This window comes from Schistocerca nitens, chromosome 1, assembly GCF_023898315.1.
Source record: "Schistocerca nitens isolate TAMUIC-IGC-003100 chromosome 1, iqSchNite1.1, whole genome shotgun sequence".
In the NCBI taxonomy this organism is placed as follows: Eukaryota; Metazoa; Arthropoda; class Insecta; order Orthoptera; family Acrididae; genus Schistocerca; species Schistocerca nitens.
In genome coordinates this window covers 443,548,388-443,565,571 of record NC_064614.1, presented here as the reverse complement: position 1 = coordinate 443,565,571, position 17,184 = coordinate 443,548,388, and the positions used below count along the sequence as shown (strand labels likewise).

The window sequence follows — 17,184 nt, the reverse complement described above, 5'->3', positions numbered from 1 at the left end:
GACAATCGAACGCTCGTTACTCCGCAAATAGCTCCACTTCTTCGTATTTTGCCTATTTTCTTGCAATGCTAGACGATTATCCGTCACTTCCGGGTATCGAAGTACATCAGTAAGTATACAAATTTAACACACTGACACTGACAGCTAATATCCCACGAACAGAACCGACGTGTATCACTGCACGCCAATCTACACCGCTGGACAGGTAAGGGGCAACAGATTTTGGGTGCCCCTGTAGGCCGGTGGCAGCGTTCTTCCGGGAAAGGCCACTTCCCCCACCAAAAGCGCTGCTCGCTCTTGAGTTTACAGACAGACTATAGAATTTGTGTGGTCCTGTGTGAACGGTAAATCGTGGTGCGACAACACAATGCCACAAGCTGTGGCGTCACATTAGTTGCGTTATGAACCTGGCTTTAGGACAACGTCATAGAGTTATTAATATGAGTGTTCAAGTTATGCATGGAATCGTCGGTTAAAGCACAAAAACGATCAATATATTAATATATATAAACGTGGAAATGTATCCAAATATTTTCCAACGATATTTTGATGTTTCGATAGCATTTGTCGCAGTCGACTGCAGCTTTGCGCGTTCTTGCGAGTTGCGACTGTCTTTTATTAATCGAAACCGCGAAGGTTGATAATAGAACTTAGTTGTTGCTGCAAATGCGTGTTGTGAGTGTAGGAAGGTAACTACGACAACTGTGAAAAAAAAAAAATCCACTTCTTCTTATCTTACAGCTTTATTATTTTGTCGTGATTGTTGGCTCTGTATATGAAATTGCCATACATTGTGGTAGGTGGTGCTGCGTTTTGAGGTTATGATACAGTGTTTTTGTTTAGTTATCCTGCTTTTCTTCCAGATACAGATGACAGATGTTGGATGGATGGTATTGTCGTTCTGTAGTAGCAAATGCCGAAGGAGAGGACGATGAAGATGATGAAGAAGAGGAGGAAAGTCAAGAAGAAGGAATTAATTATAAAGCCCAGTATAGGAGTTTGAAAAGGAAGTTAAAGGATCTTATCTATGTGAGTTACGATTGCGACAGTTTATCGTTTGATGACGTTGGTTTTAAGTTTCCATGTCTGTCAACTATATATTATGTTTTCGTTATTATCACTATGGCGTAGAAATGATGCGGCATTATTGAACGTCATTAGCTTTGACACATTATAGCGATTTCATGTTTAACTCGTGTAGGAGTAGGGTATAATGAAGTGACGTCCTACTTAGGAATTCGTTTGGTAAACTTTACTGTGACCCGTTTTGGCGTGGAATTATACTAACACGGAAATCTGATTAGGGTTATAGAAGATGGTTTGTTCAATTGATGCACAGGTTTGATTTTGGCCGTGTTAAGTGGAGAGATGCGTTAAGTGTGTGTAAGACTACATAGTTGTATGAAGTTTTGTTACTGCCATTTGTAGAAACTGAGAATGGCAGTAATTTTTGAAAGGCTATTTTGTATTTCATCCTTGCCTGATTAAAGATAGTTTCGCGTTTGCCCATTTTCATTGTCTGGAGAGAAGCGAGACTTGTTGATAAAGGTAGAGAATTGATTTTGATGTAACGGTATTCGTGCTAGAACAATGTACTTCTTTCTTCTGTAGTTTTAAACTGCGATTGTGCCACAATCTTTTTTTTGTGTCTAAATCTTACAAAATCTCACATCACTTATTTTTATTGGTGGGTAATTTTTAGGAAAATGAGTGTTTCCAAGAAGCACTTAGGAACAGCCAGCGGCGTCTGTTGAAGATTGCAAGGGACCGCAGTTTCCTGTTGGACAGATTACTTCAGTACGAAAAATTAGATATTACATCCAGCGAAAGTGAAGAAACGGAGTCATCAGATGATGGTGAAATCATTCGCACAGATCAGTCTAAGAGGTAATCCTAATTTATTATTCAGTGATAAATAGGCCTATGTGGTTCTAGAATTGCTTTCTTTATTTGGGAATTATTTGTGACACAGGCTATTACACTATTACTTCAGTGATAAGAGAACAGGGGCTCAATTTCCTTGATTTGTATTTTACTATTTGATCATTCCGTCCCAACTGATCTAGTCTCCCTACCATATAATCTCAATAAAATTAGGAATTTGGTTTATAGCTTTCACAACTTATCGAATGTAATTTCACTAAGTTTTAAAGCTTGGTATGCTGATGTTGCACTCACTTTAATGATAGTGATTAAAATATTGTATTGTAAAGTACTGTTTGACATTTTTGGCAAAAGATTCCATAGTTGTTAAGGGTGGTCTCCTTGTGGGATTTCCTGTGTCAACTCACTGCTGAATACAGTAATCAATTTACGAATTGCAGGATTCATTTAGGAATAGTTCAAATATCGTAGCCACTGAAAGCAAAGGAAAAATTAGTCAAGAGGAATATTCAGTACTAGTTGACTTTGACCGATGATACAATATTAATGGCTGCTGTGACATGACCTGTCAGTACATATTTTTGAACTTTTGTTCTTAGTTCGTGAAGCAAAAAATGTGAAAGGAAAAAAGTTTTTCGGTGGCGATGGCCTGTTTTGTAGTATAATCCAGTGTCTGTTAGGTTGGAGAATGACAGTTGGCTATTGAGTTGATGAAGCCAGCGAATGTGAAAGCCAAAATTGCGGTTGCATTGACAGACTGATCTGCAGCGTAGCCCGTTTCAAAAAAATTGCTTCTGATGTCACGTTATAGTTGCTCTGTTGATATATGATGTTTGTCATGTAGTTTTGTATCAGTAATCAAAACTGATGACTGGTATTGAACATTCATCTTTATCCAAAAATTCAAAATGTCAATTATCTTTACATTTTGGTCATTTTTCTTTACAAAACTTCAAAAAGGATTCTTTCTGTAAGAATGTAGTGTACTTTATGATATGAACAAAGTCCTCTAGGCATTACTGTTACACGGTTTGAGACATTTGAGGTAAAGGGGATCCAAAAAAAGGAAATACAGAAGCGTCCGATTCCACCCGTCTGCTTTGACCCATGATGTCACAAATATGGCGGAAACGACCATACACTAAGACTCCAATATGGCGCCTATGACGTCATCACCTAAACATGACCACAAACACGAAAATACATTGAAAAACCTAATGAAACTAACGGGACAGTGTGGGAAATTGGAGGTTTTTGGGTGGGGACAAAGTAAATACAAACAAATTTAGACACACACCACCATACAAAAAAAAAAAAGTAGGTCAACAGAAACTACCAATACCAAATCATAAAACCCAAAACTACAACCACATCCACACTCATCACTACCTCAAAAAACACATCAAACCAACAAAATTGGAATGGAACACTTCCCTTGGCCTGTTATCCTTACGAATTCTCAACATACAGCTGTCCCTGGTCCAAAACGCTGGTACTTTAGTAAGCCTCATTTCTTCACGACATCATCCAAAAATTCGAACAGTTGAAGAAATTTTATTAGAGATAACACACTGTCCCCCATAATCGCCGACAACCGAAAACTGTTGACCTTGTCAGTCATATCCATACCTACCAAAGACATAAAAAAAAGCAATTTACCAAAATTCACACACGACAAACAGAAAAAAAACTACAGTCACGTTGAAATAACAAAACTAAAATTGTTAACTCACTGAAAAATATTCCGCTGAAAGCACAGTCCCGATAACACACACGTGCAGTGCTATCACGCAAATGAACCCCATACTAACACGCTACCCATAAACATACCACCAGAGAGCACCACCGATCACACCAAAACGGCACCTACAAACACACTACTCTCAAACGAAATTCCGTGCCGTTGTGAGGTCACACACCACAACAGCCTTATGTCATGGGTCGAAGCCGACTGGTGGGATCGCACGCTTCTGTCGACCCCAAAAAAGTTCACACAAAGTTTTACTCCATTTTGAAGTCCTGTAACCCAAAGGGAAATCTCCACTTTTTAGCTTATATTAGCATGTGGAAGAACTGTAATTTGTTTCATGGACACACTTTGGGAATATTACAAATTAAACTTATTGTGGAAAATAACTTCAATTAAATGTTTCATATAGGTTTTCCTAGGTGGACTATATTACGCTTCATATTTAGGCCTATCAAAGAAATTACATGACCTGAAATTTGTAGTTGAATTTATTTATATAACTGTTGAGGTTCAGAAAATTATTAATTTAAGAATATACTTGTGAGAACTGGGGTAGTCTGCATCTTTATGAATGTCTTCACATCAGACATGATGCGAAGACTAGCAAATGTTAACATTGTTCCACAATCTGTGAAGCATGGTTAGTATGATGTAGCTGCTCCTTTTCCATATAAAGAACAAAACTTATCCAGGTTTCATTATGGGTTCTGGTAATGCTGATGAACTGCTCAACACTGTGTGGGCTTATAATTTGAATTAAGAATAGTTTTGTATGTCATCTGTTGATGTATCCTACATACATACGCCACACAGTGTACTGCAGGTAGTACCCTTTGCCATTGCCTGTCATTCCCTTTCCTGTTCCCCTCGCAAATGGAATGAGAGGGAAAAATGACTGCCTAAATCCGTTTTTGCAACCCCTGACATCTCTTATATTGTCTTTGAAGTTGTAACATGTATCAAGGTGGCAGTAGGATCATTCTGCAGTCCATCACAAATATATATCCCCTAAATTTTGTCAGTAGTGCTTTGTCATTCTTCTTCTAGGGGTCCTCATTTTAAATCACATGTTCGGTGTATATTCCACGGGACGACTAGGAAAAGTGCGAGAATTTTTTAGAATCCTGGGAATTTTTCATTGTTTTAGTTTGCGGTTATGCTTTAACCTGCTGCTGCAGCAATAAAACATAAATCATAGAATAACACCAAAATAAAACTTAAAATGCAAAGAAAATGTGCCATTTACATAATCAGAACACAATGCACACACAAGCGTCCACTTACAGCAAAATGTGCCAGAGGCTTTAGGATGAAGAATATGCAATACTTCGTAACAACAAACTGCTTTTGGCATCTCAACTGTTTGCATTTCTAACAGGTCGTGGAAAAATATTGTGAATGGTGGTTTCAGGCAGTTACTTTCAAAGTAAATAGTAAATTTCCTTTCATGCAATATGGCTTAAGTTACGCTTGAGAATGTGCAATGGATGTCTTACTTAAATCACTGCCCATTTGACTCTCATTTAAAACGTAACACTGTGAGGACCAGCCATGTAAAAAAAAATTGCAGGCCCAATAGACCAGCCATTTATGCCATTATTTAAAATATTACTGTCACATTTGTGTTTGATATTCTTAAAGGGCAATAACAATGCCAGAAAGTATAATTATGCTTAAAAAAACTGTGAGGTAAGTTCTTGAGCAGTTTCACATGTAATGGGTTTTTGTGTGGAAATGCCAAAGTGCTCGACAGAACATGTAATCAGCCAGGTAACCCACGAAATGCTTGTTGCACAGCAGTGAAGGTTATAATCCTGCTTGTCACAAATATTCAGCTTCTGTAAAAAAAAAAAAAAAAAAAAAAAATTATATTTTTTATTTTTTTATTTTTGTTGTAAATATATATAGAGTTTTTGGTGCCAGTATTTCATGTGAAAGCATAGCATTCTTTTGTCAATATGCTGTATGTAATTTAATTTTCCTGTTTGTGTGTTTGTACTATTTAACTGTGATTTTCCTGTTGATTGACTACATCACATGTCCTGTGCTCTTAATATCTGCCGTCATTGTCTGGCGAAATCGCATGACATGAGCTGAGACTGGCTGACAAAAGTGCATCTCACTAGTAATTTCAGTGCTTCAGAATCTCACATGATGTATTTGGTGGAATTCGTATTCATACTTTCATAATACGAAAATACGCAATCTACATGTTGCTGCGCATTAGATTTTTCCAAAATGCTTTGCTTTTTGCTGGGCTTCATTTCCTAAAGTGATGAGAAGTTCTACGCCATTGTATAAAACATTTGCTATCCAATGGGTTTAAAAGTTTTACGGCTCTGAGCATGTACTTTCATCTGGGGTGTGGTATATTTTGACCTGGAAAATGTGCATTTTTAGCCAGTAAAAAGTATTTTTAACAGGGACATCTGGGAAAAATCCAGAACTTTTTTTTCTTGTCTGCACCCTAGCGTGGCATTTCACATGTTGATTGAAACGTTTGTATCTAACCTAGCAGCATGCCTTGGAGTTCCTTTTATGTCCTTAAGTTGACCTGGTGTGTATCTCAATACTTGAGCAGTACACGAGAATGGATCACATAACTGTTCTGAATCCAATCGCCTTTATAGGTGAGCTACACATTATTAGAACTCTCCCAGCAGACGGAAGTGGCCCACTCACCTTCCTACAACTGATATAATGTGCTCCTTCCACCTCAAGTTGCTTTGCAACATTACACATATTTAACTGACATGATTATGTCAAGCGTTACACCACTAATACTGTGTTAAAATATTATAGGATTAGTTCCCCTACCCGTCTGCACTAATTTAAATTTTTCCACATTTAGAGGAAGCTGCCATTCACACGAAATAGAAATTCCATGCACATTACCCTTTAGCCTTCTATAGTCAGTTAAAGACATTGCCTCGTACCATGCAGCACCACCAGCAAACAACTGCAGGACAACGTACTTGGTTCTGTTAACTTCAAAATTCTATGAGCCACTGTACCATATCTTTTAATGGAAGAAGACTTCCCCACCCCCCACCCAAAAAAAAAAAAATGTAATGCCAATATTAGACTGGTGGAGCTTCAAACATAACAAAAATAGTGATTGCTGGTGAATGATTTAGCCAAGATTATTTTTTTCCAAATTATCGGTTGTTATTCTGTTCTCTTCATGTATATTTGCTTATTCTTATAGCTAGCAAATATTCTCTGTAATTACAAACGTGTGCTCTGTTCAGTGACAGAGAAACAAATACCACATTCAGATTTTCATTAGCCTATTTGTTTAACTAGAGGAAGCCAGTGATAATTTCTGTAGATAAAGATTACACAGATGACACATTGAACCTAACTCTTAATGATAATGTTACATTACAGTATTATGTTGATGATGATGATGATGATGATGAAGTTATAACCAATTGATTCCTGCTGTTGGAAAAAAAAAAAAACACACACACACACACACACACACACAAATTGCAGGAGATATAACGACCCTCAATAATGGCACCAGTGTGTCTTTACGACATCATTGCTGGCATTGTATTCTCTTCCCTTCTCTTCCACCACTTTCTCTGACTTTTCTATGAAGATTAAACCAGTTCATTTCTGTGCACAACTTTTAAAAAAGGGGATTAAGATGTTTTGAGTTACCGAACGAAAGCGCTGGCAGGTCGATAGACACACAAACAAACACAAACACACACACAAAATTCAAGCTTTTGCAACAAACTGTTGCCTCATCAGGAAAGAGGGGAAGGAGAGGGAAAGACGAAAGGATGTGGGTTTTAAGGGAGAGGGTAAGGAGTCATTCCAATCCCGGGAGCGGAAAGACTTACCTTACGGGGAAAAAAAGGACAGGTATACACTCGCACACACGCACATATCCATCCACACATCACGTGGAATGTTTCCCTCTATTATATTGGATTAAGATGTTTCCATTACTCTCTGTGAGTCTATGTGTCACTGTTGCTAGCTGCTTTGCATGTTGAACCCCAGTACAGTCAGTCATATATTTCAAGTAATCTTTCACACGGAAACTAGCTACACATTCGTGATGCAATTCAGTGATACACAGATTGCATTTAAATAAGTTCTTAAAAAATTTAAATCGGAGAACAGTTGTTTTACAATCAACTAGTTTACTCTTTTTCTCCACAAAATATTTATTTGCAGTATTTTTTTTCTGTATATGACGACAGTAACTGTTTTAGAAAGAACAGATACCGTTGATGACCATGCAGCTTCTCTAGAAATGATAGCTAATTGAAACCCTCAACTGCCGACAGGTGTTGTTGATATACCTCAATGGGGGCAGCTGAAAATGTGTGCCCCGACCGGGACTCGAACCCGGGATCTCCTGCTTACATGGCATACGCACTATCCGTATGAGCGACTGAGGACACAGGTGAATAGCGCAACTGCAGGAATTTATCCCTTGCACGCTTCCTGTGTGACCCACATTCCCAACTCTCCACTATCTACATACGTAATGTTCCTAATAGATATTTGCCCATCCACTCATTACTTGCACACACTAAGGTGACGATTTCCGTAAGGGTTTGAGCAACCTGTTACTATTTTCATATATAGTTAAAGGCTAACTGGCCATTGACCTTCGTCTGCGAGAGTGCGCTGAGGTTGCCCAAACTCTTACGGGAATCGTCATCTTAGTGTGCGCGAGTAATGAGTGGATGGGTAAAGATCTGTTAGGAGGGTTACGTATGTAGATTGTGGAGAGGTTCGGAGTGTGGGTCTCACGGCAAGTGTGCAACGGATAAGTCCCTGCAGTTGTGCTATTCATCTGTGTCGTCAGTGGCTCAGATGGATAGTGTGTCTGCCATGTAAGCAGGAGATCCCGGGTTAGAGTTCTGGTCGGGGCGCACATTTTCAGCTGTCCTCATAGAGGTATATCAACAGCACCTGTCGGCAACTGGGGGTTTCAATTAATTTTCTCTCTCTCTCTCTCTCTCTCTCTCTCTCTCTCTCTCTCTCTCTCTCTTTTGCTTTCTCTCTCTCCCCTCCCCCCGTAAACTTTTTGACTGTGACTGTGATCTTCACCCTCTATTCGACTGTCAGTGACTGGGATATGTGAAAACCAGCCACGGCTTGCAGAATTTTTTACACTGATGATCCTTTCATGTGTGTGCTAGGATCTTCACTTGATGAGTGTTAGTATAAAGTAATTAATGTACTCCCCATGGAAGAAATTCAGCATTGATGTCATTACACATAGGCTTAATAAAAAGCAGCAAAATTGTGATTAGCTCTCAGGAGGACAGGGCCATTTAAAAATCAAAGGTTAAAATTATATCAGAAGTGTCCTACCTCAGTAATTCATATAATGCCTTGCACAGAGGTTCAACAAGGACGCTTATCAGAACACTCACATTTTACTCAATAATTCATGTGTTTGTGTTCTGTGGATCACTCGTGTGACCAAGTTCTGTGACAGATCATCGTCTCCAAGAAATATCAAATCTTTCATTCATTCATGTCATAGACATTTTGATGCTACAATTCCACAAGCTGTCACAATGCAGCTGTCAGCATTGTTGATGCTGTGTTAAGACATTAATATTTTATTTTGCTACTGCAGATCAGTATCTGGAGTACTCACTAGTACATAGTATACAGAGCTCTGTATTTGTGTCAAGTTTTCTGTGCTTCATGATTAGATTTCATCCATAGCACATCTGCACTTCCTCTCACCTTTGTATGTTTCCATAAGCGATTAAATAAGTTTACCCCACATAACATGTAAGGTTTCCATTCTCCATTACTGGATGGTGTCTGCAACACCTTCACTGTTCATTCCACATTCGCACATTTCGATACGGTGTTCATCCGAGCCTTGGTAAATGCAGTTTCACTTACTATTTAATAATGTCCTAGTCTCTTTGGTTATTGCCACTCTGTGGTGAAGGCATTGCATAAAACACACACACACACACACACACACACACACACACACACACACACACACACACAAAGTCCAAGTAGTGCCCTGCTCACTCTGAGCAATTGATTACACTTTGAGGTAAGTCATACAACTTACAATCATTATTATTATAAAGATAGGAAGCATTTCTCCAATTGGCAGATGACGTATAAGAAACTAAACTTGTACCTCTATCCGTACTATTGTAGTTGGGGTCATGAATTATGGTGGTAGAGTTCAGGCTCGCACCTATATCACAAGCTCTTTGGCAGCCAATGAGCGGTTAGGAGTGTTCTGAGCACTCTGCTGTTAGTGTTTTATACATTGTGAGTGTTATGCTTGATTGTAGCAAGTTATTTAGTGACTTTTTATTCCATTTGTTGTGAGTTGTTGGGGCTGATGGTAGTGGTAAGTGACACATTCTGCATGAGTGAGTGAGAGAGGTATTATACAGGATACATGCTTTCCTAAAGAGCAAAGGATGTGCACATATGTACCACAACTGTCACTTGGAACCAGCAACAGTGCACTCCCCATCCTTGTTCTGGCCTTTGTGAACTGCCATCATTCATGGATTGGACTGTAGTAATATTGGAGGCCCCATATCCATTACACCAGTACATTTCTGTATGTCACGTATACAGTTGTTAATGGTTGTTACGATACTCTGTATGTTAAAGAACGAATAAAGACTATCAGCAGGTGTTTGCCAAATGAAAACCATTGTTTTGGTCCTAGACATGAAATGATAATAAAATTGAAACCAAAATTATGGGAACAAACAAACATCAATTATTTGCCAACTCCAGACTATTTCTCAGTGGCATTAATGCTCGGATGGAACAACATTGCTATACTATGATAATGTATTCCTGACACATCTTAACTCCTACCACATTTCAGTTAACACAAGTGAATGGGGAGGAAGGGGGAAAAATAAACCTACAGATCATTCCATGCCAAATGGTCTAGAGAAGGGTTATTCTAAACTGTGTTCTGTGGAACATTGGAATTTCGTGGGAATTAAAGAAGTGCACCACTGAAAACTATTAATAAGATAGCATTTTTTTCCAACATTCTAATTACACTAATTATTTTTTAAAATTTTGTTGTGATTTCTGTATTATTAATTATGATTCAAAATAAAAGTAATCAAACAGGGTGTTTCATCAAAGCACCAAGATTCTCAAAATGTTCCGTCGAGAGAGGAGGGGGGGTGGGTTAGGAACCCCAGGTCTAGAGATTGCATCATGATCATCATGGCTTTTGATGAATCATTCACACATATTCCCAATAAACACAGGTCATGATTTACAATCACAAATTCAGTAATTGCAGCTTTCAGTGCAATATTTTCTTTACAAACAAAACTTGGCCATGTTGTGTACCTTTTTCCACACTTTTAAGTGATGTAATAATTAAAAAATATTTTATGGATAATTTGAAGCAAAGTTAGCCAAAGAAATGGCCGCTGTAAAAAAAATATGAAGCCCAGCTTTTTCTCCACAAGTTATCACAGGATAAACCTGACACTCAGCATGTAATAACTTACCAACGTAAATTTCATTGTCTTACTGCTTTCCAATAGTTCGTGTTCAAATGGCTCTGAGCACTATGGGAATAGTTCGTGTATTGAGGACAAAATCAACTATGTTTTTACGAACTCCAAAAAAGGCTATTTTAGCCCTCTTTTTCTTTAATTTTTTTTAAAAAGTATTTTCTGCACACCATTAGAAAGATCAAGTTATAAATTGCCCAAAAACTAAATTTGCTTTTGCAATCCAAGCATATGAGGCCCTAAAAAGCTGCAACAATGTGGATGTATAATAAAAATGTGCCCGTATTTTGCAGGTATTCCAGTTAGATCTGACATTTCTTAATTATCTTTCACTGTCATTTAATTATCTCTGGGGAAAGGAATGTCAAAAGCCCTGATGAATAGGAAATGGGCTCTAGTGAGAATGACTTGGAAAACTACATGACTCGTAATGACATATTTCAGCCAATTCCTCTACTTTAATAAGTACAGAATAAAACTAGTTAGTAATTACAGAATCAAAATAGTTACAAATTTCAAAATTTAAATAGGCATTACCAAGGTGCTGGAGATCATGGTAGCAAAATTGTTGCAGAAAAGCTGCAAGATACTTCCTGTAAACTGCATTCAGGTTTTATACCACTGCCATGTTGTGAAAAATTTGACGAAATGCATAGCAGTCTGTCTGACATTTTTTGGAAGTGGATATATGTTACTGCACGTTTTGATTGTGTCTTTGTTTTTCAATGCTATCTGTGTGCTAGTTTAATTCTGGTTTACATGTAAGTAGCATTCCAAAAGATTGATGCTTTTTATGTACTAGTTAATTCCTAGTTTCTCCACAGCTCATGATCTAGGGGTTTATATCAGAGGGACACAGGTTTCATTCCCAGCTAGGTCAGAGATTTTCCTCACTCGGGGACTGAGTGTTTGTAGCGTCTTAATCATTTCATCTCATATTTGTCAGTGTGCAGGTTTCCAAAGTGACGTCAAATAAAAATATTTGCACCAGGCAGCCGAACAACTGCAGATTAGTTTATCTGCCAGTAATATGATACTGTCATTTAACTTCTCTAAAGTATAGCATACTCTTTGTGTGCATAATTCATTGTTCATACAGAATATAAGTGTACTAATGGAAAAATAGTATAAATGTGTTGATACAGTCCATGGTGGCTTAACCAATGCCAGCTTATTTTACAGTGAGAAAACAGGATCCCATGTATAACTGCAACCACTGATGGGATTCCGTACCACAGGATCCTTAGGTCTGTAAGTGTTTCTTTACACAGGATCACAAGACTGACAAAGGGTTCTTCATACAGGATCTCAAGCCTGATAGTTGATTGTTTCCACTGGGTCCCACGCCTTATGATTGGCTGAAGCTAGAAGAGGTCTCTCTTAGGATCCTAAGCTTATGTGTACTCCAAACTACGTCATTTTTCTTTTTAGAGTTTCCATTAATTTACTGTTGAATATCATGAGGAAATCTATATTGCCAACCAGACAACGTCACTTACAGAGTTGGAGTGTTTGCAATAATGTTCTGTTAAAGGACCCAGAATGTGGTGCTCTTCAGTGGTGAACAAAATTTAATGGCCGGATGTCTGATATTGATATATCTCCTTCACTAATTACTCTAATTGTACCAGAAAAGATGGTGCATTGTTTGAAACTCTGGTGATCAGACTGTTTGTTTAATTAGTTGCCAAAAGATGATGATTTTGTGCAGTTCATGCTAGAGTATGCTATGTTTAAACCTTTCTTCTTGCGATGCTGTATTTTGTTCTTCTTCTTTGCTGATGAAAGTGAATTTAATGCCGTTAATACTCTCGATACAGAAGTGAAACAGATCTGTCTGCCTATTAACTGGCTGTTGCAAGCTTGCTGTCACTGCTGGTAGCTTCCACATTTTTAGCAGTCTAATTTGACAAAAAAACCACAGGGTACAGATTTTATTCAGAATTAAATACTTCATCATATTGATACAAATATTTTTATCATGTAATGCATGGTTCAACACTAAAGGCTGACTGTTTATGGAAAGTGTTAGATAGTACAAAACCCAAAAAATATTTTTGGAAGCTTGATTACCTCAGATTATTAGACAGTCATAAACAAAAAACGCATCCTTTTTGTTGAGTTCTTTATACCCTTCCAATCTAAATGCTTTATAGAGATGTTTAAAAAATAAGAGAGACTATTTTTTCAGTTTCTTTGTGTTATAAGTGCATTTCCTATTCATTAGAATTTCTGCTTTTACTTTCCCTTGACACTACTGAACCATTGTAAAACATATAATAATAGTAATAATAATAGTTACATTGCAGACCCATACACATTCCCTGATACACTTACACATGGAATAACTTATCTGAAACCTAAAGATCAAGCATACACAGCAAACCCAGCTAAATATCGCCCCATAACATGCCTACCAACAATATACAAAATATTAACTTCAGTCATTACACAGAAATTAATGACACATACAACACAGAACAAAATTATAAATGAAGAACAAAAAGGCTGTTGCAAAGGAGCACGAGGATGTAAAGAGCAACTGATAATAGATGCAGAGGTGACATATCAAGCTAAAACTAAACAAAGGTCGCTACACTACGCATACAGTGATTACCAAAAAGCTTTTGATAGTGTACCCCACTCATGGCTACTACAAATATTGGAAATATACAAAGTAGATCCTAAATTGATACAGTTCCTAAACATAGTAATGAAAAATTGGAAACCACACTTAATATCCAAACAAATTCAAATAATATCACATCACAGCCAATACAGATTAAGTGTGGAATATACCAAGGAGACTCATTAAGTCCTTTCTGGTTCTGCCTTGCTCTGAACCCACTATCCAACATGCTAAATAATACAAATTATGGATACAATATTACTGGAACATACCCACACAAAATCACACATTTGCTATACATGGATGATCTAAAACTACTGGCAGCAACAAACTAAATATGGCTTTTGGAACAGACAGATGTAAGAAAAATAGCATAGTCAAGGGAAAACACACTAAACAGGAGGATTACATATTGGATAACCACAGCGACTGCATAGAAGCGATGGAAAAAACAGATGTCTATAAATATCTAGGATACAGACAAAAAATAGGAATAGATAATACAAATATTAAAGAAGAACTAAAAGAAAAATATATACAAAGACTAACAAAAATACTGAAAACAGAATTGACAGCAAGAAACAAGACAAAAGCTATAAATACTTACGCTATACCAATATTGACCTACTCATTTGGAGTAGTGAAATGGAGTAACACAGACCTAGAAGCACTCAATACACTTACATGATCACAATGCCACAAATATAGAATACATCACATACATTCAGCAACTGAAAGATTCACATTAAGCAGAAAGGGAGGAGGAAGAGGATTTATCGACATAAAAAAACCTACATTATGGACAGGTAGACAATTTAAGAAAATTCTTTCTAGAACGAGCAGAAACTAGCAAAATACACAAAGCAATCACTAGTATAAATACATCGGCTACACCACTGCAATTTCATAACCACTTCTACAACCCTTTAGATCACATAACATCAACAGATACGAAGAAAGTAAATTGGAAAAAGAAAACACTATATTGCAAGCACCCGTATCATCTAAAACAGCCACACATCGATGAAGACGCATCCAACACATGGCTAAGAAAAGGCAATATATACAGTGAGATGGAAGGATTCATGATTGCAATACAGGATCAAACAATAAACACCAGATATTACAGCAAGCATATTATTAAAGATCCCAATACCACAACAGATAAATGCAGACTTTGCAAAAACAACAAATAGAAACAGTAGATCACATCACAAACGGGTGTACAATACTAGCAAATACAGAATACCCCAGAAGACATGACAATGTAGCAAAAATAATACATCAACAGCTTGCCTTACAACATAAACTTATAAAACAACACGTTCCCACATACAAGTACGCACCACAAAATGTACTGGAGAATGATGAACACAAATTATACCGGAACAGAACCATTATAACAGATAAAACACCACCACATAACAAACCTGACATCATACCAATAAAAAGAAGAAATTAACACAACTAATCGAAATATCCATACCCAATACAACAAATATACAAAAGAAAACAGGAGAAAAAATTGAAAAATACATCCAACTGGCTGAGGAAGTCAAGGACATGTGGCATCAGGATAAAGTTGACATTATACCAATTATACTATCAACTACAGGAGTCATACCACACAATATCCACCAGTACATCAACGCAATACAGCTACATCCAAACTTAATACAATAGAGGGAAACATTCCACGTGGGAAAAATATATCTAAAAACAAAGATGATGTGACTTACCGAACGAAAGCGCTGGCAGGTCGATAGACACACAAACAAACACAAACACACACACAAAATTCTAGCTTTCGCAACAAACAGTTGCTTCGTCAGGAAAGAGGGAAGGAGAGGGAAAGACGAAAGGAAGTGGGTTTTAAGGGAGAGGGTAAGGAGTCATTCCAATCCCGGGAGTGGAAAGACTTACCTTAGGGGGAAAAACTACGGGTATACACTCGCGTGCACACACACACACACACACACACACACACACACACACACACACACACACACACACACATATACAGACACAAGCAGACATATTTAAAGACAAAGAGTTTGGGCAGAGATGTCAGTCGAGGTGGAAGTGCAGAGGCAAAGATGATGTTGAATGACAGGTGAGGTATGAGTGGCGGCAACTTGAAATTAGCGGAGATTGAGGCCTGGTGGGTAATGGGAAGAGAGGAGACCTGGTACAGAAGCAAATAACCAGAGCCACTTCCTCATCCCCTCAAACCCAGAATCCCCCACAGAAGAACGACAAAAGTGCCCCACTTGTGACAGGATACTTTCCGGGACTGGACCAGACTCTGAATGTGACTCTCCAGCAGGGATAAGACTTCCTCAAATCCTGCCCCGAAATGAGATCCATCCTTCATGAAATCCTCCCCACTCCACCAAGAGTGTCTTTCCGCCGTCCACCTAACCTTTGTAACCTGTTAGTTCATCCCTATGAAATCCCCAAACCACCTTCCCTACCCTCTGGCTCCTATCCTTGTAACCGCCCCCGGTGTAAAACCTGTCCCATGCACCCTCCCACCACCACCTACTCCAGTCCTGTAACCCTGAAGGTGTACACGATCAAAGGCAGAGCCACATGTGAAAGCACCCACGTGATTTACCAACTGACCTGCCTACACTGTGATGCATTCTATGTGGGAATGACCAGCAACAAGCTGTCCATTCGCATGAATGGACACAGGCAGACAGTGTTTGTTGGTAATGAGGATCACCCTGTGGCTAAACATGCCTTGGTGCACGGCCAGCACATCTTGGCACAGTGTTACACCGTCCGGGTTATCTGGATACTTCCCACCAACACCAACCTATCCGAACTCCGGAGATGGGAACTTGCTCTTCAGTATATCCTCTCTTCCCGTTACCCACCAGGTCTCAATCTCCACCAATTTCAAGTTGCCGCCACTCATACCTTACCTGTCATTCAACATCATCTTTGCCTCTGCACTTCCGCCTCGACTGACATCTCTGCCCAAACTCTTTGTCTTTAAATGTGTCTGCTTGTGTGTGTGTGTGTGTGTGTGTGTGTGTGTGTGTGTGTGTGTGTGTATACCCGTCCTTTTTTTCCCCCTAAGGTAAGTCTTTCCACTCCCGGGATTGGAATGACTCCTTACCCTCTCCCTTAAAACCCACTTCCTTTCGTCTTTCCCTCTCCTTCCCTCTTTCCTGACGAAGCAACTGTTTGTTGCGAAAGCTAGAATTTTGTGTGTGTGTGTTTGTGTTTGTTTGTGTGTCTATCGACCTGCCAGCGCTTTCGTTCGGTAAGTCACATCATCTTTGTTTTCAGATATACATCCAAACTTATATATACAACTACAGAAATCTGTAATTATTGATACGTGTTCAATTACCCGAAAGTTCCTAAATGCAATATAACATATACTGTATAGT

The 17,184-nt window shown here is 38.3% G+C and overlaps 1 protein-coding gene across 1 annotated transcript in view; it reads left to right on the top strand.

Annotated features, from left to right (window-relative positions):
• Positions 1 to 570: 570 nt before the first annotated feature.
• LOC126235948 (uncharacterized) overlaps positions 571 to 17,184 on the top strand; it is a 30,836-nt gene continuing 14,222 nt past the window's right edge. The window contains exons 1-3 of the mRNA XM_049944922.1: positions 571 to 689; positions 864 to 1,029; positions 1,703 to 1,887. Coding sequence (XP_049800879.1) covers positions 877 to 1,029; positions 1,703 to 1,887 — 338 coding nt within the window. The 5' untranslated portion in view covers positions 571 to 689; positions 864 to 876. The remainder of the gene's footprint in view (positions 690 to 863; positions 1,030 to 1,702; positions 1,888 to 17,184) is intronic.